Raw genomic sequence first — 23,675 nt, forward strand, 5'->3', positions numbered from 1 at the left:
TAACCCTTTTCTGTGAAAACAAAAATAGCATTGAAAAACTTTTAAGTTTCATCAGCGTGAACTGAGGCACCTCACAAGAGAACTGCAACCCTCCATGTGAGAGACTACAAATCTTGATGAAAATTGCCAAGTCACAAAGGCAAAAAGGACAGAGTGGACAAGGAATACATAAATGTAGTAGGGCTCCTTTGAGCATTCTGTGTAGGCCATTACAGAATGAGAAGTCATAGTTTGGTGGACAGAGATAGATCTATTTCTGTAGACTTTATAAGTCTTTTTATCTGCAGTCCTTTATGTAGCATTTTATGTTTAAAATAAAGTGTAAAACTAAAAAAAAACTAGATTTCTGTCATGGTTTGCTGAGCATAGATTGCTTGGCTGTTAGTTAAAAGTTAACACAATGAAGTCACCCTACAGTAAAGTGCTGCTTTGAGGCTTCATAAGGTTCTAGCCTAGGAGTAAATGGAAAGGGATACAAAAGTTTTATTGAATTTAGTGGTGTGTAAGCCAGTGTAGAGACAATAAACACAGAAACTCTTTACTTCCACATGCACCAAATTGTCATGATAAAAATGCATTTCTGATGCCCTTTTGTATTTTACAAATGAAGGTCTTTAATGGTTACAAACTGCATTGTAGTTAAAATAATTGCGCTTGAATGAAATTATTTCAGGCAGCAATGCAATGCTGACGAACAGTTTTGTGCTCACTTTCAGGCTACTGGACAGTCCTATGAAGACTACGCCAAAATGATCTTCATGGAGCTGAATGACGCCTGGTCAGAGTTTGAGAACCAGGGCTCGAAAGCTCTCTTCTGAAACGGAAGAGCATTGCTCGTGACCGTGTCTCGTGGTTCTGCATCTCTGTAATTTTGTGTGATCAGGAAAAAGCAGATGTTTTCAATTTTTCATGAAAGAAAGCCACTGGGCAGACTTTTTATGACCAGGTGGCTTGAGGTTCATACAGGTTCAGACAATCATTCAAGAAAATGGTTCCATCTTTTCACATGTCCGACCATGTCGTCTTGAAAAACAGTTGTTAATGCAACTGCAATATTTAACATACACAGGAGAAGTGCATAAATATTGTGTTTAAATTACATTAAACTGTAATTGGAATTTGTTCTACTTCTTAAATATGCATAGCAAACTCTTAAATGGACTCATCTAATCTTTGTATCACATAGCTGGTGGTTCATGGATAAGGACTGTAATGCACGTGTGTGCATTACTGTTGTAGTTAAAAAGCTCAAAAAGAAAAATCTTGTAACAAATGATGTCACCATGAATTTTGCAATATGGATGTGTGCAAAATAACGATTGTTTTGGAGATGTATAAGTAATAATTTTATGTTACCATAGAATAATGTAAAATATTATGTTAATAATGTGATTTATTAAGATCTGATTGCTGCTGAGCTGCAAACTCCTTGACAAAGGTTTTAGGATCTTCACCATCATTTTTGCTAGTAGTTATATCATGCCTTTCATGTGGTTCAGCGTTTATTTCATATTGCGTTTTCCTCAGTATGGATGTGGGAGGAAGCCACAGAATATTCTTACTTCACCTTGGAAGAAAGTGCAGTATCCCACAGCCTTTAAAGTGCTTTCTTCACCTTTTTTAATTCATGGACCAATTAATTTTCTATTTTCTATTTTTTATTTATTTTGTTACACTTTAATGTACAAGACATTAAAAAAAAACAATAAATATTATGTGGACTGAATGTCTGTATGTAAAACTGCTCATGAGCCAGTACCTCTGGTGTAGAAATCATTCCAAAGGAACATTAACGTGAATGTGGTTGCTTAGGTCATTGCAGGTTACAGCAACATAGACATACATTATTTTCCCCTATGAAAAATATATTCTTGTATTCAAAAGGAGTTTTGCTGCAATTACATTTTGGAATGAAAATGAAGTTCTGTACCAAGTTGCATTTAAAAATTCGGCATGTGATCATCAGAAATTGATACTTTTATTTTCATTGGACTTACTAGAATGAAATCTTCTAGTGACCACAAAATAACCTAAAGATGAAGAAGTGATGTACTACTGAGAGTATGAGTATTCCAGCAAGGTACCATTTTTAACTCTGAAAAATTATTTTCTAATATAATGTGTGGCACTTCAGAAATTTGGGAAAATCATTATGAACCGAAAAATGAGTCAAAGTGAAGTGCCCTTAATAGTCTTGTATAAAACTTTTATAAAACCCAATAATTCTAAAACTAAATAACCCTCTGAATTATAAGATTGTGACAGTGGTCTTTGTAGCCACTATTTATTTTTCCATTTGTTTATAAAATCATTAAAATAGAAATACATATTTGGAGGAAATGAAAACTAAGTATAGCAACTTTACTTTTTTGTCACGTACAATTGTTTCTTCTTGTCAGAGAAGTGCACAAATGGTAATAAGCAATTCTCCAAACTGGTATAACTTTCTCAGCTTTATAGTTTTTGTATTTTTCTGTTACAGTTTAATTTATAAATCATAAATTTAATTGTTGTAAATAGGAGTCTTGTGTCCCCTACCCTATGTAAACTGTTGCTTACAGGGGCAAAAAAAGCTTTACAAAAATCTCACTTCACCAAATAAAGTTATATGAATGTCACTTCTAAAAAAACTCATCACTGCACTTGTTCTTGGTCATAGTTAGTGTCCTTGATTTCATTTTAAAAATGTATTGAAGACAGTTTTTACCAATCCCTTAGCAAGCTGCTTGCTGCATGTTGGTGATGTGAGTTTGTGTACAAAAGTATTGTAAAGCAAAAAAAAGTATTGTCAAAATAAAGGGAAAGGGTTTTTTGTTTTGGTAAGTGTTTAGACTGTCACTATGGGCATTATTGGCTAGGATTTGCTGGTTTTGTACTGTTTTGCCTCTATCATACTGAAGGTACATACAAAATTGGGCAGCTGGAGGAAAATACAATGAAATCAAGAAAAATATATATATATAACAGTAATGTGTATGATCATACACCTAAAAATCAATCATTAAACCTGTACCATCTCATGTTTATATAAATAATTGAAATGTTACAAAATAATCTCCTTGAAAGGATCAGTAATTATTACAACTGAAGAGGATGAAAAGGGCAATCTATTTTGACTATGTGAACATTTCCAACTGTAGGCCCACATGATTTTTTGGAATTCCTTAAGCTTAATGCTAAACATAACTGTTTAGCTGCTATTTGGATAGCAGAGACTATAGGCTTGTAGAAATATCCATACCAGCCTCTGACATACACTACAAGATATATGTATATATAGTACAAGAGCTGTAAAGATGCATTTTACAAGAAAGTTCACTTCATTACAGCACTTTATTTCAAACTAGGACAGTTCCAGTAAATTATTCAGACAAACTTAAATTCCCTAGCTATGTTCTAGGCCTGCTGACAGCATTTAACTGCATAGGTAACACTTCATATAGCCTTTTGTTTTAAATAAAGTAGTTAAAGGTAACATTTAAAAAATACATATGCGAATCAAAACTGCTTTGGTTCTTTAGAGGAGTAGTTCTCAACCTTTCTGAGAGTTCTGACCCTCTTCGATTTCCAAACCTTTTGCGCACCATCATGTGCTACTAAATGTTTTCACTCTTGTGTTATATGGAAATGTAATGTAACAAGTAATCTGTGCTCTGCAAACACCTTTAATTTTGAAAACTGTATTCATTGCTTGAAGGTATGTACCTTGAGTAACATAATGGTGGTCCTGTCTCTAACTTCAAAGATGGGATGTCAGTCTGGAGTGATGACAGTTTTCTCCTTAAAGTTGATTCCACATCACATTGTTCTTTATCACAGACCAACAAGGAGGGGGCAAACCAAAGATTGGGAACTGCTGCTTTAGAGTATGCCAGTTTATACTTGCTGCCCTTTCAGTAGAAAATGCCCTCTCAGAAATAATTGTTGCTATATACTTACCTTCAGCACAGCCTTATTGTTTGTTTTTATTTTAATAGGACATTTATAAGAATAGTGTATATGAAGTGTAAGATTAGATTAATTACTAGACAGTTTAAGAATGGACTTCCATGTGCTATCAATCTCAAAACAACTGTTTATTTTCATTCGCTATCTATATGAATGGGATGTCTCTGCCTCACATATCCAAATTGGCTTTGATAATTTGGTGGAGAAACAATGTGACAGCCGTATGTACTTCTTACAAACAGTAATTATATTTTTAAATGACCTTTTTCTGTTTTGAGTATGAAGGGACTAATAACAAACCTCAGTTTTTTGGTCATGCCTTCTAAAGGTGTGAAATATAGTTTTTAATAAAACGAGATTAGTACAGTATGTGGTAATTCTCTATAAATAAGTGTGTATATACTGGTAAATGATTTCAAGTATCTTATGATATGGAAGATTCTCTGTGAATCTTGTACAACATTTATGACCAATAAAATGCAATCAGAAAACTGATTTTACTGTTTTTTACATTTTGTACCACCCCTTGTACCCCATTTATGCCTCACCAAACGAACACGAGGGGTTAAATACCTTTACCCCATGTTTAAGCTTTCTGTGTGATGTTAGTTCATGTCTCAGATTATTCAGAATGGATTTCACTCACACTGTTATAGACAAGAGGGTGCTTAGGTACTTTTCTGTTAAGTTATAACACTTTTTCTGGTATGTTTACATTGGTCAAACAGGGATTGATTTTCTTTTGCTCATACATGAGATTATGTTTGACTCCATTTTACCTAAAACACTGAATTTCTAGCGGCATGTTTTTGTGTTCCTGTGATCTATGGACTCTCCACTCCAACGTATACCACATAGCAGACTTTGCTCTGTGGGTAATAGGGCATTCTGCTATTTTGGTATGGGTTTGTGGATTATTCAGAAAGGTTAATGCAAGATCAAGAGAACCTTTGCATTTCTTAACGATACCTAATAATTGCTCTCTTCATTGTATTCTGTGTTAACATTTGATGTCACTTAATTGCACATGATTGAAAGAAACACCAGTGAAGATCCTTTTAATTAGCAACTTATTAAGCAGGACAGAGGAAATGATAAACACGTTCAGTAGCCTTATCAGGTGTAACACGGGTGACTTAAAAGCACTTGGTTCAGTCCATTCAGTGAACTCTGAACATCTGTTTTCACAACAACAGTCAGCTTGCCAGGCAAAGTGAATTTGGCTCCATTGTGCCAAGTGAAAGTTCAATTCATTGATGGCCCCAAGACCTCTGCACCTCTCCCTCTCCATAGAAAACACACTTTTACGACATATACAATAATGCATTAGAATTGTTAAATGATAATATAATCATATGTTGTTTTCAAGAAATGCTTTTGAACAACTGTTCACTTATAGAGTACAATAATTTTTCCCCTTCAAACTATGTTACTACATTTATAAAATAAATTATTTTTATGTAGCTTATAGTTCAGTATTGTGGGCGACTTGGGAAATGCATTCGACTCCAAAAAAACCTAACATTGCTCACATATTGTAGGTCAATACACTTCTGACTTTCTGTGGCCTCAGAAGAGACAAACAGCACATCTCCATCATTTCACTCAGATTGCGCAGTGGACTTTCATCACTGACCACAGACATTTTTTTAGCAAATAAAGGACATAACGTAGGTCTAGGTATATCATGTCTTATAATACTGCCGTTAAATTAAAATTTACTAACAGCTACCAAGTTTTGTAATTTAAAATACTGTACCTACACAGCAAACATAGTTGTATACGTCTTTTACTAAACTGTTTATTACTAAATTTTTAGGAATCTTCGTGACATCCAATACAAAGAGCAATGTAATCTATAATCAACTAGCCTATTCAGTATTCAGATTGCGCTACTAAAGTATTTTTGCAAGTAATTACAAAGAATCTCCCCGTCACCAGATCTTTTTCTAATCATTTCGGTACACATATTCAAAGTGACCGATCAGGTAAGGAAAAAATTGAGGCTCATTGGGGAGGATACTAACCCACCAGCGATAGACACGCATGAAGCAGATAAGGAAGTCTAACAGACACAACATGAAGTAAATATACAGCAGAGTTTGCACCAGCACTTTCCATTATCACTTAAACCTTATTTCTACACGTTCTTGAGCAGTACGAGGCATTATACTGTAAAATATAACAGAAAAATTAAAGATTAATACCCTTTATTTTTCTGTATCTGTATCTAATAGTTTGGAAAGGGATGAGACAGCGAGAAAGCTAGTAAAGAACTTCTTGATCATGACGGAGATCAGACTCTACTTCGTGTGGAATGTTATAATCTCAATAACGAATCATTTAGCTCTTAAAAAATAGGCAAAAGGTCAGGATTGTAGCGTTTTAGTTTGCAGAGCTGGTCTGTGATAAAGCTTAGATTTACACTGACCTTCGCCAGGTTTGGAGCGGAAACAAGCATTATGGCTCTCATTAGAGGTAAATAAACTTATGCTTTGTAGAAGGAAAAACAGTAAGGTTTATAGAATACATTTAAATCATATATATATATATTTATAGGAGTTGGAACCGTGCCCACTCCACGAATCGAGAAGTTATATAGTACTGTAAACTGTTACAGTGGTAATGAGAGGGTCATTAAAGTGTTGTTAAATGGCAACCTCTTGTCATTTCAAATAAAAAATACTAAGGAAAAACTGCCATTAAAGACTTTAAAATCTTACTGTCAAAATAAATGTAAGTGGGAGAAACCAGATGCATTATTCTCGACATATTTTATTAATTCTCAGTGAAGCCAATTAGAGAACGTTATGGATTAATCAATATGCTAACATAAAATCATAACGTTTTGGCACTCTTTTTTGGTATCGTAGTGGTTGCAGAGCATGTGTTATATAATTAGCACTAACCAGAAATGTCAGACGTTTATTACAATGTTGCATTCCGATTAAAACATAGGGGATGCTTCTCTAAACAGAACAGGGCATGAAGTATTATTGAAGTATATTTTAAATGGAATATGGGTCCATTGTGGTGTAAATTGAAGGTAAAACTAACTGTATACCAGTGATTTAAAAGGGATGTCTCTAATACAACAAAAAGTTTGAGTAGGGAGCTGTGTCAGCATGCACAGGCTGCAAAAGAACAGGTAAATGTTTTTTCCATGCTGAAAAGAAAATAGACACATCATTTTGGCTGTGGAGCTTTCTTCAAGTGTCACCTTCACACCTGAAGAAGGCTCCACAGCCAAACTGTTGTCTCTCTTTTCATTTTAGCATAGAATAAACCTTTACCTGTTCCACTGATACAACAAGCACTGTAAGTAGTTGAAAGCCTTAATTTAAAATACTAATACATTGATTTATTCCCTTTTAGGTTTTATTGAGCTGATGCTTCTATCCAGATTACATTTCATTTACATTTGTAGCTATTTGGACTTCTGTTTGTGCCCATTTATTGGAGCTGCACTCAGACAGCATTTTACTGGAGTGAAGTTCTTTACTCAAGGGTGCAATAGCAGTGACTCTACAAGGGATTTTAACCCACACCGTTCCAGTTAAGACTCCAGAAGTCCTAACCGCTGCCCCCTGTTTCAAACATAATGAATGCTCAACAAAAATATCAGTTTGATTGATCAGGTATGCAAAGAAACAAGTAATAGGTTTATTCCATGCTGAAAAGAGAAGAGAAAAAACACAGCGTTTCAGCTGTGAAGCCTTCTTCAGGTGTGTGAAAAAGAACACCTGAAGAAGGCTTCACGGCTGAAATGTTGTGTTTTCTCTCTTCTTTTTTCAGCATGGAATAAACCTATTACTTGTTGCTTTGCAGACCATGCATGCTGATGCAGCTACCCACCTGAACATGATCAGGTATTGTAACTTTAATGGTGGAGAGCATTTATACACTGAATTACTTCACTGACTCAATTTGGATGGACGGTGTGGTAGCATGCCTCACAGCTCTTAGGTCTTGGGTTTGATTCTGGCCTGGGGTGCTTTCAGTGTGGAGTTTGCCTGTTCATCCCTAGGCCACAGGTTTTCTCAAGGTGCTCCCACAGTGCTAAGACTTGCTATCTAGGTTCTTTGGCTTCTCTAAATTGTTGCCGTGCATGTGTGTGTGCCCTGTGACAGACTTCTGTCCCACCCAGAGAGCATCCTGCCTCTCTTCCATTGTCTGCCAGGTTAGACACATCCACCCCGACCCTGCACTGGATAAAGCAGTAATGGAAAATAGAATGTTACATTTTCTTCTGCAGACAGTATCATCTTTTAACAAAGATGATAGAAAGCTCATAATCTAGAAAACTGGGATTTTGTATGACTAGACTAATAAACATGCACAATACACCAATGGTTTTACTTGGCATTCTCTCATCTTTTTTGAAAAACATGAGCAAGTCTCTATACTCTCCTAAAACACGGGGTTTATGGGGTCAACTTCCAAGGATTGCAGGTGTGTAGGCACTGTGTGAGGCCTTCTGTTCAGTATTGTGCAATTACTGGATATCTGGGGCACCGGGTTCACACAGACACGTAGACAGCATTTGGAATTAATCAAACAACACACATATGCGTCTTATTTGCAGAACACGTTCCTGCACAACAGAAGGGGTTGAAGTGAAATCCAAATCAATAGGGCCTAGGGGAGCTCAGCATACTTCCCCAGGAGGCAAACAGTCACAGACTCCAAAACAAATATCCTGATGACGTGCACAGCACGTAGACTGTAGGATGCGCATAAAGGAAGAAGGAAAATAAATTAACCAAGCATTTACAATAATCACAATAATAACTCCCAATTTCAATACTAATATTCAATTCTGCCCCTACGCTCAACTCCCACTGACGTGTTTGAGTAGGTAGTTTGGCCTTTAAAGATGAATCAAACAAAAGACATTTTGGATGTTAAGTAATTTTGTTTCTAGTCCTACAAGAAATTAGAAATGCCTGAATAAGGAAGAAAGAAGGAAGGGGGTTGTGCCTTAGCATTAGAACAGAATACGTGCACTTTGTTCTTTTAACATTAAACATGACACCACCCTGGTGGCATTTGGAGGGTTTCAGCCTTAATGGGGGTCGGCGTGTCTGACAGGACTGTGTCTTTCTCAGGTGTGTTTATCGTGTCTGCCAAGCGCACGCCCTTCGGCACGTACGGGGGGCTCCTGAAGGACCACAGCGCCACCGACCTGGCAGAGCACGCGGCGAGGGGGGCCCTGGCTGCAGGGAACGTGGCACCAGAGATTGTTAACAGCGTCATTGTGGGTAACGTCATGCAGGTAAGACCTTTCCAAGCCAGCTCCTACAGGTCAGGCATCAAGGAATGCACAATGGGTGGGGGGGGGGGGGGTTATGGGGAGTATATCCAAACTGTGCTGAGATGGAAATTAGTTTGCAATCCTGGACATCACACTGTTGAGCTCATTTTGTAACATTCATTAATGGTATAGTAAAAATTAACCAATTTCGAATTAACCACAAAATCACGAACTTTGTGAAAGTAAGTCGCCACATTGTCACAATCCCAGCCTCACCACATGAGAGTGAGAGTTCCCACAAAATCTAACATTATGTAGCCCTTCCTGCTCACTAGTCACCATATTACAACATACAAGTGAATAAGTACAGGTTGTGCAGCAGACATTTCACAACAGAACTGCTGACAAGTTTCATTTATCAGTAAAATTGTTTCAAAACTATTTCTGTTGGATTAAAAGAGATCTCTTCTCAAGACAGCTTGTTTACAATGTAATAAGGTTGCTTCACATCACAACAAGTGTTGTTACCCTGTTCTGAATCACAGAATATGGAGCAGCTGCACGTACAGTACCTGGTAATTTTGTCTCTTTTGCAATGTAAGTTGGATGTTTTAGAAGTTACAATGTACCTCTTACTTTCATTGTGGTTTGAAATGCACTCATCAATGATGATTCTTTCCAGTCATTTCTAATAAGATTATTCTAGGGTTAAAAACAATATTCATACTTCTGCTGTGTTTACATCTGAACAAGATAAGTTGATACACATTTCTGCATCATAAAATCTCAATACTAAACCGGGTCAAGAATTTAAAGAACGTCAAGGGTTTAAGATGTATTGCACAACCATGAAATAAGTACTTTTGCTTGTTCTGGATCATGGTACTATCAACACGAAAGGGTTTCATTGCCTTCATCCATTTTTTTTTAACAGGCTAACCTCATGAGATTGTCTATACATTTCATGAGGTTTCTGGGAGGATAGGTGTACATTTGTATGTACAGTACTTTAATTTTCCATCCATTTTACATCTGCTCATTTCACAACACCAGGAAATAGAATCATCTAAAGATAGTTCTTTAGATAATTTACAAGATCAAAAGGAAGCAGACATGGATAAAAACTAGGCTTAAATTGGATCTAAAGTATCCAACATGCAGAATTTAAAAATGTTTCTGGCTCCTACAGCAAAAGTGGATTTTTTTATCATACACATGCTAAGTTAGTTTGCAGAACACATTAAAAAAGTACCAATCAGAGTTTAAATTTCATTACAGATCAGCAATTTGGAGACAATAGTCTATCCCTTCAATCTAATGTTGGAGAATTACCACCATGAAAGCAAATGAGATCTCTTTCCAATGTGGAATAAACCTTTACCTGTTTCTTTGCAGCCTACACATGCTGACACAGCAACCTACTTGGATTATCAATATGTTCATTTTTTACTTTGCCTGCAAAATAGTTTAAGTCCATTTATCGTGGATTTGAGAAGTAATAGCTTTTGTTTTGATGTGGACATCAAAAGCTTGATGAAAGAATTATGGAGTATGTACTGATTAACTACAGCATTTAGGATATTACTTGCACCTTCCATGAACCATAACCATAAAAGTTCACAATCTAATATTAGACCACACTGGTAAATGACAAGCACATTTTAAAAAAAACTAAGAAACTATTTTAAAAAATCCCTGCCCCACCTCTCATAGTTCAGGAAATACTTTCATATACTTTTTCCCACACAGCATTTATTATCAAACTTTACCCACAGTCCCCCCAAATTTCCTTTAAATACCAAACACAGCTTTATTGCACCAATGTGAGAATTTGTCATTCTCACCCTTCACCAGTCATACAATAATTAGGTAATCTCCACTGTGACTATTTACAAAGAGTAGGAGCCTTATAGCGACCTCTAGTGGCAGGTTGCTCTACCCCCATCTCTTAATGAGCTAAACAATCTGGTTACAGGTTTAACTGGATCTGTTTAAAAGTTTTCACAGCATTTTAGGTGTTTTTGTTTTAACAAGACCTGGCGACAATACCTGGCAACTGGCCAGGACTAGAATAGGATATCGCTACTTTGTATAATTCAGAAATAAAAGTCTTCAGGGAAATAAATTAATTCCCGAGTGAATGTAGTACACAGGAGTGAAATGGATTAATTATAAAGCTGTGTATTACACCTGCCCGTATGTAATAGACATGTATTGTTCTCTGTGCAACATGCTAGGCACTAGAGGAAATTATAAGTGAAGCTTTGGGACCTAAAGATGGCGGTCGGTTCTCCTTTTATGTTAAAGGAGTATTATTTTCATTTTTTCTCCCTTTGTTTTTCTCTCAGAGTTCCTCTGATGCGGCCTACATAGCCAGGCATGTGGGCCTTCGTGTCGGTGTGCCAATTCCTGTCCCTGCTCTCACAGTCAACCGGCTTTGTGGTTCTGGCTTCCAGTCAATTGTTAATGGAGCACAGGTAATAGGCGTTTCTGAATGTAAAATGCCAATGGATTTCTATTTTGCTGTGCTTTTGTGTAGATACAGAAGCTGGCAAGAAATTTTGAGGTTTATAGTACATCAACCATTTCAAAACAGCTTGGCAGCTCCTTTATTTGAGACTATATCAATGTTACAAGGTTTCATGTCATGAAGTAGGCTTTATGTTCTGTGATTATAAGCACAATTGTTTTGTTGTTTGTTGTTTTTGTATTCTTCTGTGTTAAGAGAACTGTTAGATCAATCAGCAATGCCACTTTGGGTTTAGTCGTGTAATACAAAGTGAATAGCACACCTATTTCAAAAGGTTGCTTGTCAGAAATGGGTGGAACATTATGTATTGTGTCTGTTAGAAGCATCTCTGAAAGTGTCATTCTGAACATTCCATACAAACATTTGCTCTCGACTACTATGAAGCCTATCCTATTGGCTCATTGAAAAATAGCTCTTTATGCTTTACAGCAGGGATAGGCATCTCCGGGGCCAAGGTAGTGCAGGTTATTTGGGTACATTGCAATTAGCCAGTGATTAAAAACTATAGGTCATTTGACCACCTGTTAATCAATTTTAAAAGAAAAAAAGACATAAATAGAATGAAACCCAGTGGGTCTTGCAGGCCAAAACAATTTCATTGCCCATCTTGGCTTTATAGAATTTAAACATAAGTCTCCAGATTGTTCAAGGATCCTTATTTTCTTTCAGGAAATATGTCTGAAGGAATCTGAAGTGGTTCTGTGTGCTGGATCAGAGAGCATGAGCCAGGCTCCTTATGCAGTGCGCAACATCAGGTTTGGAACAAAGTTTGGGGTGGATCTCAAGGTAGGAAAATACAGAATATGCCTTCGAATATTTATTAAATACTCAATAACATGCTTTTTGTAATCTGACATTTCATTAGTATTGTATAAAGTGCTTTGTTTCCTGTTTAAATTTTTAATACCTGTTAATGTTAAAATGAGCAAGAGCTGTTGCTGCAGAGTAACATACTATAGAGTATGTAGTATTTACTACATCAAGGTGTCCCAAGGAGTCATTTAGGATGGATAATTGAACTGGGAAACTCCAGCTCCTCTTCTTTAAACACTCGATCACATAGCTTTTTATTTGCAGGCATTCCGATATCATCAATTAAATGTATGCTCTTTTTATGTCCGTTCAACTATTAGGAAATTGGAATTATCACAACATTTAATGCCTTAAGGGAAATAAAAATGTCTCCAAGATTGTGTTTTAACTTTACCTGGGTAAATGCATGGCATTTTTATGTTCTTCCCATGTTCGTGGTGGGTTTTCTCTGGGTTCTCCAATTTCTCCCCGCACTCCAAAAACATACTGGTAGTTTAATTAGTTTCTGGTAGAACTGGCCCTGATGTGAGAGTATCAGTGTGTGTGTGTCTGCCCTGTGACGGACTGGTGTCCTGTCCAGGCCGTATCCTGCCTTGCACCCGATGCTTGCCAGGATAGGCTCTGGATCCCCTGCGACCCTGTATTGGATGAAGCAGTTAGAAAATGAATGGATGGGTGTTGTTTGCCTTAATGCTAAAACAGTGCTGTGATTGAAAGTTGTCTTTTGTCAGATGGAAGATACTCTGTGGGCAGGCGTGACAGATCTGCACATCAAAACCCCAATGGGAATAACAGCAGAGAATCTTGCCGAAAAGTATGAGATCACCAGAGAGGACTGTGACAGATATGCGCACCAGACGCAGCAGCGATGGAAAGCTGGTGAGTGTGTAGTCACTCCTTTGGTCAGGATGCCTTTACGTGTGCAATGGATCGTGATTGAAGATAAATACATCCATTAAGTATCTGTATAGTCTACACGGTATGGTTTTTAGAGATTATCAAAACCAAATAAAATTAAATACCAAAGACAGCATCACATACATCTGTATTTTTAGTCATAACATGTCGTTACCACTGACAATCCTTATCCTTCCCTTTAGCATAAACAGGAGCATTTAAAGGAGCATAAACACACTTAATGTGTTTCAAGATTAATAATATTGTGCACAATTTGGTAAAGCTGTGTGTGAAACTGGGGGCACTACGAAGTCAACACATTATATGGTGTAGGACTGGACTCCATGAGGAAGGCACCTTCTTGGCTCAAGGTGTGGTCAACCAATTATTCCAGTACCCCAACATTTCAGTCAACATATCGAGGAATTATTTTGTTTTGTTTTGAAACTGAGAATTTAGTTTATGGATTTTTATGTCAGTACATTGTTTTCACGTATTAAACATCTTTAAAATACCTAGTAACTGAACAATCGGCTTTCTTTTCCAAGTTTATAGTTAAATGTATAACCTTAACAAAACAAAATAAATAAACCAATGAAAAATTGGGTTTTTCTTGCTCTAAAATACAAAATAAACCTTTTAAGAACCAAAGCACACAAGAGAGTTCCAGGACCAAGACTGAAAACTACTACACTAGTAGAGGAGAATGTCTGTTGTGTTCTGGAGACTACACTAAGTGGGATGATTTTTTAAACTGTTTGCATGGCATTATAGAGATTTGGGCAGATACAATTATCATAAACCATTCTGAAATGTAGCTTGGTATGGTTAGGCTGATTGTTGTTTTGCACCAAATTACCCATGTAGTTTTCTTGGTTAACTATCCTCTAATGACATATTGTTTTTTATGGCACTGGACAGCCCAGGATGCAGGCCACTTCAGTGCTGAAATGACTCCCATTGAGGTGAAAACAAAGAAAGGAAAACAGCCAATAAATCAGGATGAGCATCCCAGGCCTCAGACAACGCTGGAACAAATGGCCAAATTGCCAACTGTCTTCAAGAAGGGAGGATCTGTCACTGCCGCAAATGCATCAGTACGTATCAGTACATCTGCATAAGCATTTAAATGAGCTCTTTCTTATTTTCACTTTGACATATGTAAAGCGCTAATTAACTCATGTACATGTCAACACATGCCTGTCTGTCTGGAAAACACTGTGACCATGATGTGCTACTTTCTCTAACCCTGTGCAGCAGTGTACAAAAGGTTTGTTTTGCATTAACTGAAGTTATTTAACGGTTCTCATTGTGCGTAACAGAAGTCCAGATTCCCAAGAAGAATATACTTCTTGAAAGAGCGTTTGATTTATCCCTTTACATATATCCCTGTATGCCACACTAGCACCCTGAGCTTTGTACTATAATATCTAACCTTTTTCTTTGTGGTAACAGGGTGTGTCTGATGGTGCTGCCGCAGTGGTGATAGCCAGTGAGGAGGCACTGAAACAGCACAAGCTTACACCTTTGGCGAGGCTTGTAGCTTATCATGTATCTGGCTGTGATCCCAACATAATGGGTATCGGTAAGTTCTGTTTCCCTTAGAATGGGAGTTTGCTATGATTAAATGTGCAAAGCATAATCTCAAGAGTGGAAAATCTCTCATGTGGTATTTTCACATTGGAGGGTGTTTGTCTTCCATGATTTATCTTATCTGTGGGTCTGAAGGTGTCTTTAGTATCCAGTCTGGAATAGAAAGACTCTTGCAGTTGGTCACATGGTCCCAAGTAGATGGGGCTGTCCTGGGTAGTTGATCTGGTTCATGATATGTTCTTTCTACCATTCCTGCTCTTCAGTCTCCTGTTGTATGGTATTGTTTCAAAGTGATGAGATTATGGCATTGATGTTGCATTTCTTCATGTTGGACTTGAGAATGTCTTGAGAATTTGAAAAAAAAATGGCTTTGCAAGTCTGCATTTGGATATTCAGATGACACAGTCAGCCTAGAGCAGTTCTCAGATGAACATCATCTCTGCAGTGTCATTCCCATTTTCCCTTGTGACTCAACATTCATCTCTTGCCTCCAAGTGAGCACAAACTACAGCATTATTAACATACTGGAACAGAGCCAAAAGGTTAAGTACCTCATCTACCATTCGAGATTCCCCACTTCTTTTGATGCTGTTCTTCAACTCTGACACTTGCAGCAAGATTACTCTCAAGATCACTACTTGGTCATCACTTATTAGACATTGTCATCCGTAGAACAATTTTTCACAAACCCTCTTCAGTCTTACAGAAGTAGGTGAAACGTGAAGATAGCGTACAGTTTCTCAACAGAAGTAGATCTCTCTAGGTAAAACATTAATATATTGTCATTAGAGATTTCCTTCCTCAGATTTTGTGTTCTCTGTATATTTAAAACTCCGCATTGGTATCACTGTCTTTGTTTCAGCCATGAGGCCATGTGGCACTTTCTGATGGGCTGCTGTACAATGATATAAATTTTCACATGTATATATAATAATGTATTGGATAACATTTTATTTTTGCACAATAAACATTAATTTAAACTGTGTTACTGTCATTATTGATCAATTTTTATCTTAATTTCCCACAAATTCTACTGTATATACAATATTTTACTGAGGTGATGGATCTTTTTTTTTCTTTTCTCTTAGGCCCTGTGCCTGCCATTACTGAAGCGCTTAAAAAAGCAGGACTATCTTTGAAAGACATGGATTTGGTAGAGGTGAGTTTATTTGGTCAAACCTTGAGTATGGATTCCTATTGTAATGAACAGTTCTTTTCGGACCCTATGCGGACGACACAATCCAGAATAGTGAGGAAGGAAAACACTAGGGAAAAGTCATGCAGAAACAGGGATGAAAACAGGGGGGCGTGTCCATGCAGTGCAGGTGATCCAGGGAGGTGTGGCCGAGGCTGATGCAGTGCTGGTGATCCGGGGAGGTGTGGCTGAGGCTGACAATCCAAAAGAAATTCAAAGGGAGAAGTCCAAAGCCGGGAGGTCCATCCAAAAACAGACAAGATAAAACTAGAGCCGGGTCAGAACCGGCGGAATGGGAACGGGAACAGAGATTAAAACCTTAATGGGACCAGGCGCTTCCAGCTCCCGGACTCGCACGATACGGAGATCAGATGCAGAGGTGGGATTAACATCAGCGCCTGGCTTTTAAGGTAGACTGGGAACAGGAGACAGGTGCACAAAATCAAGTCCAAAATGAAAGGGCCGGAGCACCCTTAAGGGGGGAGGGACTACAGTCGTGATACCTATATAGTTTCCCACATGTTGTAGACTACCCTCTAGCTCTGGTAGTTCTCTTTAAGAACAGCAAATGTTTGTAGCCACAAGAACCAGATGTTCAGAAAGCTTCTTCTCAGCATTCATGAGCAGACGGTGAAACAAATAAGATGTAGATGAGTTTGAATGGATGATTTTTCAAAGTGAAATCTTTGTTTTTACAAATGTAATGTTTTTCTCTGTCTTTATTTACTGTTAAATCTATTCTTATATGAAACCATGATAATGGTTAGAACCCGCATGCTTTTACATACATTTTTCATATGATGAAGACCTACCTTTAGCGCACATGTGCGTGTTCGGAACATTGACTTGATGCTGCCACAAGCCATGGATCAGCTCCAGCACCTCAATACTCACCTTCAGATGTCAGCTAGTGCACATTTAATGTCACATTGTGATCATCATTACAATACAACAGTGTATCTGCAATGGTGGCAATAGAACATACTGACTTTGTGACTTGCCTTTAAACACCTGAGAAGTGATAGCTGTAGATAGCCTCTTCTGACTCATCCTCCTGTCAAAGCCATTCTTCCGTTGATGCCCTAGTCCATAGTGCCTGGCGGGAGAGTTAGTGCTGATTGGAATAGTGGCATATCGCATGATCATGTCACTGCAAGGCACCAGATGAGAAGCAGGAGGACCCTGGCCTTTATAGCGCACAACCCTACCCTGGTAATTCTGTCAATCGAGTATTGAGGAATCCTAGTCACGGTGGTCTAGTGACATGACCAATATGCTGTCTATGACTGTTGCTTGATATTTGAGCAACTACAGTAGATCGACAGTGATCATTTTATTGAGCATTTTGTTCCTCTTCCTCATATGACTTCCACATAATGTCACCCTCAGGTGAATGAAGCCTTTGCTCCACAATACCTTTCTGTGGCCAAGGTGCTTGGATTAGACCCCGAGAAGTCAAATGTGAATGGGGGTGCCATAGCCCTCGGTCACCCACTGGGCGCATCTGGTACAAGGATCACAGCTCACCTTGTTCATGAGCTCAGGTAACCGAAATGGCTCTCTTTGAATTTGCTCACTTCTGACACAGTATGCTTGTTCACTCCAATTTTGTGACCTTTGAAAGAAAGTGTGGATAAAGGTTGGATAAATGGAGAAGGTATGGATAGATGAAAAATAATGTTCATAAGTAAATCATAGGTGTATGAAATTGACTTTAATTTTCTATTTAAATTCAGTTTGCTTACGTCACACTTAAATTTGAATATTTTCTAAAGATTTCTTGTTCACAAACTGCATTGTGACCCAAGCACGGAGGGTTTTCCAGCTTTTCTCATCATCTCAGTCAAGAGTGCAGCAGTATTTTTCTTCTTCTGTCTCATGTGTTTATGCATCAAGCTAAATGGGGAGTCAAAGGGCTTTGACAGTTGTGTTTATGTAGAACCTTTCTCTGGTATTCCTGGAAACTTTCAGATACCTATCAATAGCCTTTCATTCTTATTAGACACCTTCCTGCAGATTTTCAAATCTGTGCAAAGACACACATACTAAACTTGATTGTGCCTTTTGCCTGACCCTTTTGATTGGCTTCTCATCCAGGGGAATAGCAGCTGTTTGTTTTCAGTACTGCCTCAGATCCTTTGCTTCCAGGACAGGCTTCAGCTTGTCGCAGCCTCACCAAGATAAGTGTCTTTCTGGTGGTGGACAGAGGACTAAAACATGAGGAACTCCCTGTTGAATTGATAGGCTCACTTACTGGCAGGCAGTGCGTGGCTGGATTAAGTAGAATGAGATTGACTTCCATCACCATCCTTGGCCTGAACAATCCCCAGATCTCAGTCCTATTGAAAACCAGTAGATCTGGTAGAATATGCAGCAGTGGGGAGTAGTGTTCAGGGATCTGGACTTGTAACTGGTTGCGACATTGTTGTTGTAGGCTTTTATTAAGATGGTTTGCTTAGGTTGCTCCAGTACAATACCCTATTGTGTAAATGAGTACACATGTAAGCTGCTCTGGATAAAGGCAGGAATAAACATCAACATGGTATTACCTGGTATTTCAACTTGGTATTAAACTCATCACATCCTCCACTGAAAACACTGGTATTTAAGAAAGGGATGGGATTGGGCTGTAAATAACTCAAGACCTTGTGGAATGTGTGCAAAATCCTGGTCAGGCTCTTTTACTGCCTCTCACAAAGGTACCAGCACATTATGTGGAGGGGGTCACACTGAGTGTATTATGCACTGACTATTTTCCTTGAGACCATCTGAACATTTGGGCTTCCCTGTTTTGTTGCACCTGAAAGTATGTTACATAAAAACTGATTTCATATTCTGATCTTAAATGGGGGCAAATAACTTTAACAAAATTAAACTTCAGTTCATTTCCAATATAAACCTTAATTGTTTGTGCCTTAGATCATTTGTATGTTTATGGACATAGTTTCACATTGTACTGTATAGAGTTTATTATAATAATTATCTGTGTAATATATCTTATGTTGTACCTAACTCATATTAAATGCTATTGTCCTGTATAACAGGACTTGTGTGTTCACCTGCATATTTATTTTAACTGGGTGAAGTGACCTAATAGTAAATTATGCAAACACAGAAGAAACTGGAATTCTATATGTGTTTATTAATATTTAGATAACCTCCCTGTAGGGTTTCTTTCTCCACCTGGTGTGGTCACCTTTGAAAAGCCAGGGCACAGAAACCACTAACTGGAACCAGGATTGGGTTCTGTCCCGTTTTATTTACAATTTGTTTAACAAACATGTGCTCAGCCTTTTAGTTGTCATTAGTAGACATGGTTTAAAAGCTAATGGAGCTGAAAAACAGGAAATATCCCTAACTCTGTTAGTAACTGTGGTAGAGATATTGTATAACAGTGCAGAAAATGGAAATATTTTATTTTTGATTAAATAAAGTTGTGGCACTCAATGAAACAAAGTTTTTAAGTTTGATATGCCCATATATATTGGATTAGCACAGTTCCTATTCAGTTCCTGTCAATTAAAATTTAAATCAAAGCACATTACTAGGTGGTCTGATCAGATTATAAACTGCTTTGTTCCTTTTTATCCCTGCTGTTTCTTTGCACATAAATAGTGAGAACGCAACCGCACCAAAGACAATATCTTTGGCACTAATATGTGTTGTGAGATGCACTTCTTTTGTCCTGCACACTTTTAATGTCACCACCAGCCGCAGCTGATGCAGATCACAGCAGTCCTGTACACAGCAGACATGGTCAGCTTGAAACACAGGGTGATGTCATGGAAATATGTCCCGAGCCAGCTGGAAACCCATCCAACCTTCTGGATCAGACAACTTAGATTTACTTGAAATGCCTTTAAAACCAAAGACCACCTGTTTGCTTGTTTAAAAACAAGCACGCTAATACATAAAGAAAAACAAAAGGCTGGAAATGTTGCTTTAACCAATTAATCCAAATGAAAATACATATTTTTTATTATTGAAATCCAAATTCTGGGGCCTTTCAGCACTTTTCTTTTGAGGATACAGGCAAACCTTTGTATTGTGTAAGCTGTCACTATAATAACTATAGCAGATGGGTTATGAAACACTACACAACCTATTGTGCTTTGCTTGTATTTACTGAAATAACAGCAATGCACTCCAGGAAATGTGGCACGCTACATTAAAGATAAAAAGAGTTCTATCATAAAAGAATATGTGTGTAAGTGAAAAAAAATGCACATAAAAAGCAGTAATTACAGAAGACTAATTACAAACTACTTGTCTTTGAAGTTCCAGCAGGCAGATCACATAGGCTACATAAGAATTCTTGCTTATGGAAATCAACAACACACATATATGGAGAAAGCCAGCAGTGTGTAAGCAGAATACTGCAGGCTGAATTAGGTCCAAATTTAAATGACTCTAACGAATGCCAACTCTTTTGCCATTTTTCCATAGTGTTGTCTTCTCTGGGGCTGATTCATTTGGCTGATTGATTGGCCGATGAGAATTTGCTATTCCTAATGTCTCTCAATCAACAAGTATATGCTATAATGTATACAGTATATACTGTATATGCTAGCTAGCTCAAGTAACAAAGTATTGTAGTTGGCACGGTGCACCTGCTAAACAGCGAATAAAATTGTATTAATATAAGTATAATGTATTTTTTTCAAATACTTTTATTCTGTTTAGCTTAAAACATTAGATTCAGATAAAACAGCATTTTTTGGTTTGCTCTGTAGCATACTGTTGTCTTGGTGTATATACAGTATTGAAGAGAAAGTTGAAAGAAGCTCAAAAACCCTTTAACATCCTCACTTTCCTAGAATATCACCCCATCTAGGAGTATTTGTTTCCTGCAAAATACATCAACTTAGAGTTCATGGAATTGCTTTGAAATAAGCTATCACTCCACCTTAATAACTGTTATTGTTGATAAGAAAGCTACAAACAAGATGAGGCCCATCTAGGCTATTTGGTTACTACCTAATTAGGACCTCATCCAGCTGTTTCTTGAAAGAAGTCAGGGTATTGGTTTCAGCAGCACAGCAGGAGGTCTTTTTCTATACCCCCACAACCCCCTGGGTAAAGAAGTGGTGGTATTAAATGCCTTTCTACATTGTTTCCACTTGTGTCCTCAGGTTTGTGTTTCTGTGACACCTCTAGCTGACTAGCAAATATTACCTAAGAAGGGAGTGCACACAAAAATAACATATTTCCCTTCCATATCTATGGGCCTTTGTTCTCAAGGCAGTAGCAACTTGTTCTCAGATTCACACACTTTTTTCTGCTTCTCTCACACCTTATGTACAGTATGTCCCAATAAGATATGCACGACACAGTGAAAACTGCCGGTTACTATGCAATATGTTATATGTATATATTGTGTAATGAGCGTGTCGTGTAACTTCTGTTGCCTCATGGTGAGGAAGCTTAAGAAGCAGGACTCGTGTAAAGTAATGGTAAAAAAAAATGGAGAGAAAAAGCCATTCTATATCCCTGTATTCTTCAGCTGCCTCTTTAATAAACACTGGTAATATTAATTCATAAAAGGTGTCAGAGTGTGTGGGGTAACGCATAAGCCACCATTTCCTTACAGGTGAGTGTTTGATAAATGAAAAAAACATTTCTCCAGAATTACCTTTCTTATCAACAATATCCATTACTAAAGTAGTGTGATAGACTGATTTATGATAAAAGTAATATTTCTTCCATGAGACTGGATTCATAGCAAATACCAAGCTATGCGTGGTGTGTTTGACAAGCCTGGGGACTGATTAAACCTCAAGAAAACAGGTTCATTCACTTCATTAACTTGTCTAGCTTGTTTTTGTTCCTTCCACTTATGTGTCTAGCTTTGTCTTTCAGAAACGACACTGTAGAATTTAACTACAGCGTTGTTTCTACTGACAATACTGATTTTACAAAAACTATTATGTTCTAATGCATGCAGTCTTAAAAGCTAGCTAGTTTAAAAGTTCTAATTTAATTAAATAAGTTTTCATACAGTTATTTAGAGGTTTTTGAAACTTAGTTTAAACTTGTCTTAAACTTGTCTAAACTTGTTATGTTAAAAAATATATTTTACATTGTTTTCCCAGGCGACGTGGAGGAAAATACGGAGTGGGGTCTGCCTGTATTGGCGGAGGTCAAGGAATTGCTGTAATCATTGAGAATACTCAATGAGGAAACAATAGGGTGGACTATCATCACTGCTTTCTCATTCAGAATGGCGATTTTTAAAATAAAGTCCAGGTGCTTATGCTTACAGAAAACAGAAAATGAAATGAGGTTTAATGACTTCACTACCACAGCTGCCTAGTACCAGTTTTGTTTTTGTTTTTGTTTGACAATTGAATGCAATTGATGCAACAAAATAATAATAGAGGTCTGCTACTAAAAAAGGGCTATTAATATGAATACAAATTATTTACTTTACAAATATGATAAAATATTCATGCTTTCAGGTGTAGTGAAAGCATCAAAGTAGAAACTGTTCTCTTACTATGTAGCTGACACTCAGCTGTTCTGTTATCTGTATTTGCTTGGCATATTTACTTTGTAACAGGGGAATTCATGGTAATAATTCCTGCGTGAAGTGAATAAGCTATGAAGATTTAATGTTGATGCTTACAAGAGTCTATGGATCATATTTTAATAAAGTTTGAATGAGAAGCCTAACTGTGGCCTTTTCATTTATTTTGCTTAGGTAACCATGTAATGATTTTAAAATAAAACTTTTTTTTTATTTTTTTTTATTATGGCAATAACCATCACCAGTTTTTAAAAATGTGGAAGAGCCTGTTATTCCTCTCTGTTTTATCCCCCTTGGATTTGGAATCCGCAGATCAGCTCATTGCAGCAACTCATGCACTTGCATGGGAGTTGCTAACAGATGTCCTCCTAGACGTGTGCTTGTGTGGCCACCTGTCTCTGATCCACTTTGCAACCCCACAGCCCCAGCTAGACCCAGCTGATGGCAGACAGATGGAGCAATTCAACACCTTACATCACTGGTGTTGCTGAGCAAAATGTGCATTGCTGCCTGGAGAATCCCAGCAAATGGCACCACACCAACCTGACCTGACAAATCATACGTATGGAACTCAATAACAAATAGCCAAAGGCTTCTTTATTTCCTTTCCTCAATTTCATCAGACAATATAGGTTGATTAATGCATTTGCAATTTCAGTGCATTACTTGAATAACAATAATATGTTCATATTACATAGAGCAAGAGGCTAAGGGGCTCATTGAAGCAGTTAAATGTGCTGAGAACAATACGTATTATCATTTCTTTCTTTCTATATTTTATTTTAGAAATATTCAGACTTAGAAATAATATGCCTGCTTAGTAATTTACATAATACTATGTACTTGGAAATATGAACCACCTTAATACTGCAAAAGCAATCTTTCCTTGGCCTGGAATAATACAGTTAATCTGGCAGGA

The 23,675-nt window shown here is 37.5% G+C and overlaps 2 protein-coding genes and 1 non-coding gene across 4 annotated transcripts in view; 2 read left to right on the top strand and 1 right to left on the bottom strand.

Annotated features, from left to right (window-relative positions):
* Positions 1-4,440, top strand: part of gak (cyclin G associated kinase) — a 53,224-nt gene extending 48,784 nt beyond the window's left edge. The window contains exon 28 of one of the 2 annotated variants that reach the window (XM_088909843.1): positions 717-4,440. In XM_088909843.1, coding sequence (XP_088765969.1) covers positions 717-818 — 102 coding nt within the window. In that variant the 3' untranslated portion in view covers positions 819-4,440. The remainder of the gene's footprint in view (positions 1-716) is intronic. The other variant, XM_088909844.1, reaches the window with a different exon arrangement.
* A 1,072-nt stretch (positions 4,441-5,512) lies between these two features.
* Positions 5,513-5,586, bottom strand: LOC148837939 (small Cajal body-specific RNA 18). Its single transcript, XR_016090899.1, has one exon.
* A 707-nt stretch (positions 5,587-6,293) lies between these two features.
* On the top strand, positions 6,294-22,902 carry acaa2 (acetyl-CoA acyltransferase 2). The gene is made up of 10 exons (XM_088909845.1): positions 6,294-6,426; positions 9,057-9,223; positions 11,551-11,679; positions 12,402-12,518; positions 13,277-13,424; positions 14,364-14,539; positions 14,898-15,027; positions 16,124-16,194; positions 17,620-17,774; positions 22,323-22,902. Exons 1-10 carry the CDS (start codon positions 6,411-6,413, stop codon positions 22,405-22,407), a joined length of 1,194 nt encoding a protein of 397 aa, XP_088765971.1. The 5' UTR covers positions 6,294-6,410; the 3' UTR covers positions 22,408-22,902.
* Positions 22,903-23,675: the final 773 nt, after the last annotated feature.

This window comes from Atractosteus spatula, chromosome 3 (assembly GCF_055471065.1).
Source record: "Atractosteus spatula isolate fAtrSpa1 chromosome 3, fAtrSpa1.hap1, whole genome shotgun sequence".
Taxonomy (NCBI): domain Eukaryota; kingdom Metazoa; phylum Chordata; class Actinopteri; order Semionotiformes; family Lepisosteidae; genus Atractosteus; species Atractosteus spatula.

Bases quoted from the DNA above. Each gene is read 5' to 3' on its own strand.
- acaa2 (XM_088909845.1), top strand. The intron at 9,224-11,550 runs GTAAGACCTTTC...TTTTTCTCTCAG, and splicing joins TTGTGGGTAACGTCATGCAG to AGTTCCTCTGATGCGGCCTA. The intron at 15,028-16,123 runs GTAAGTTCTGTT...CTTTTCTCTTAG, and splicing joins TCCCAACATAATGGGTATCG to GCCCTGTGCCTGCCATTACT.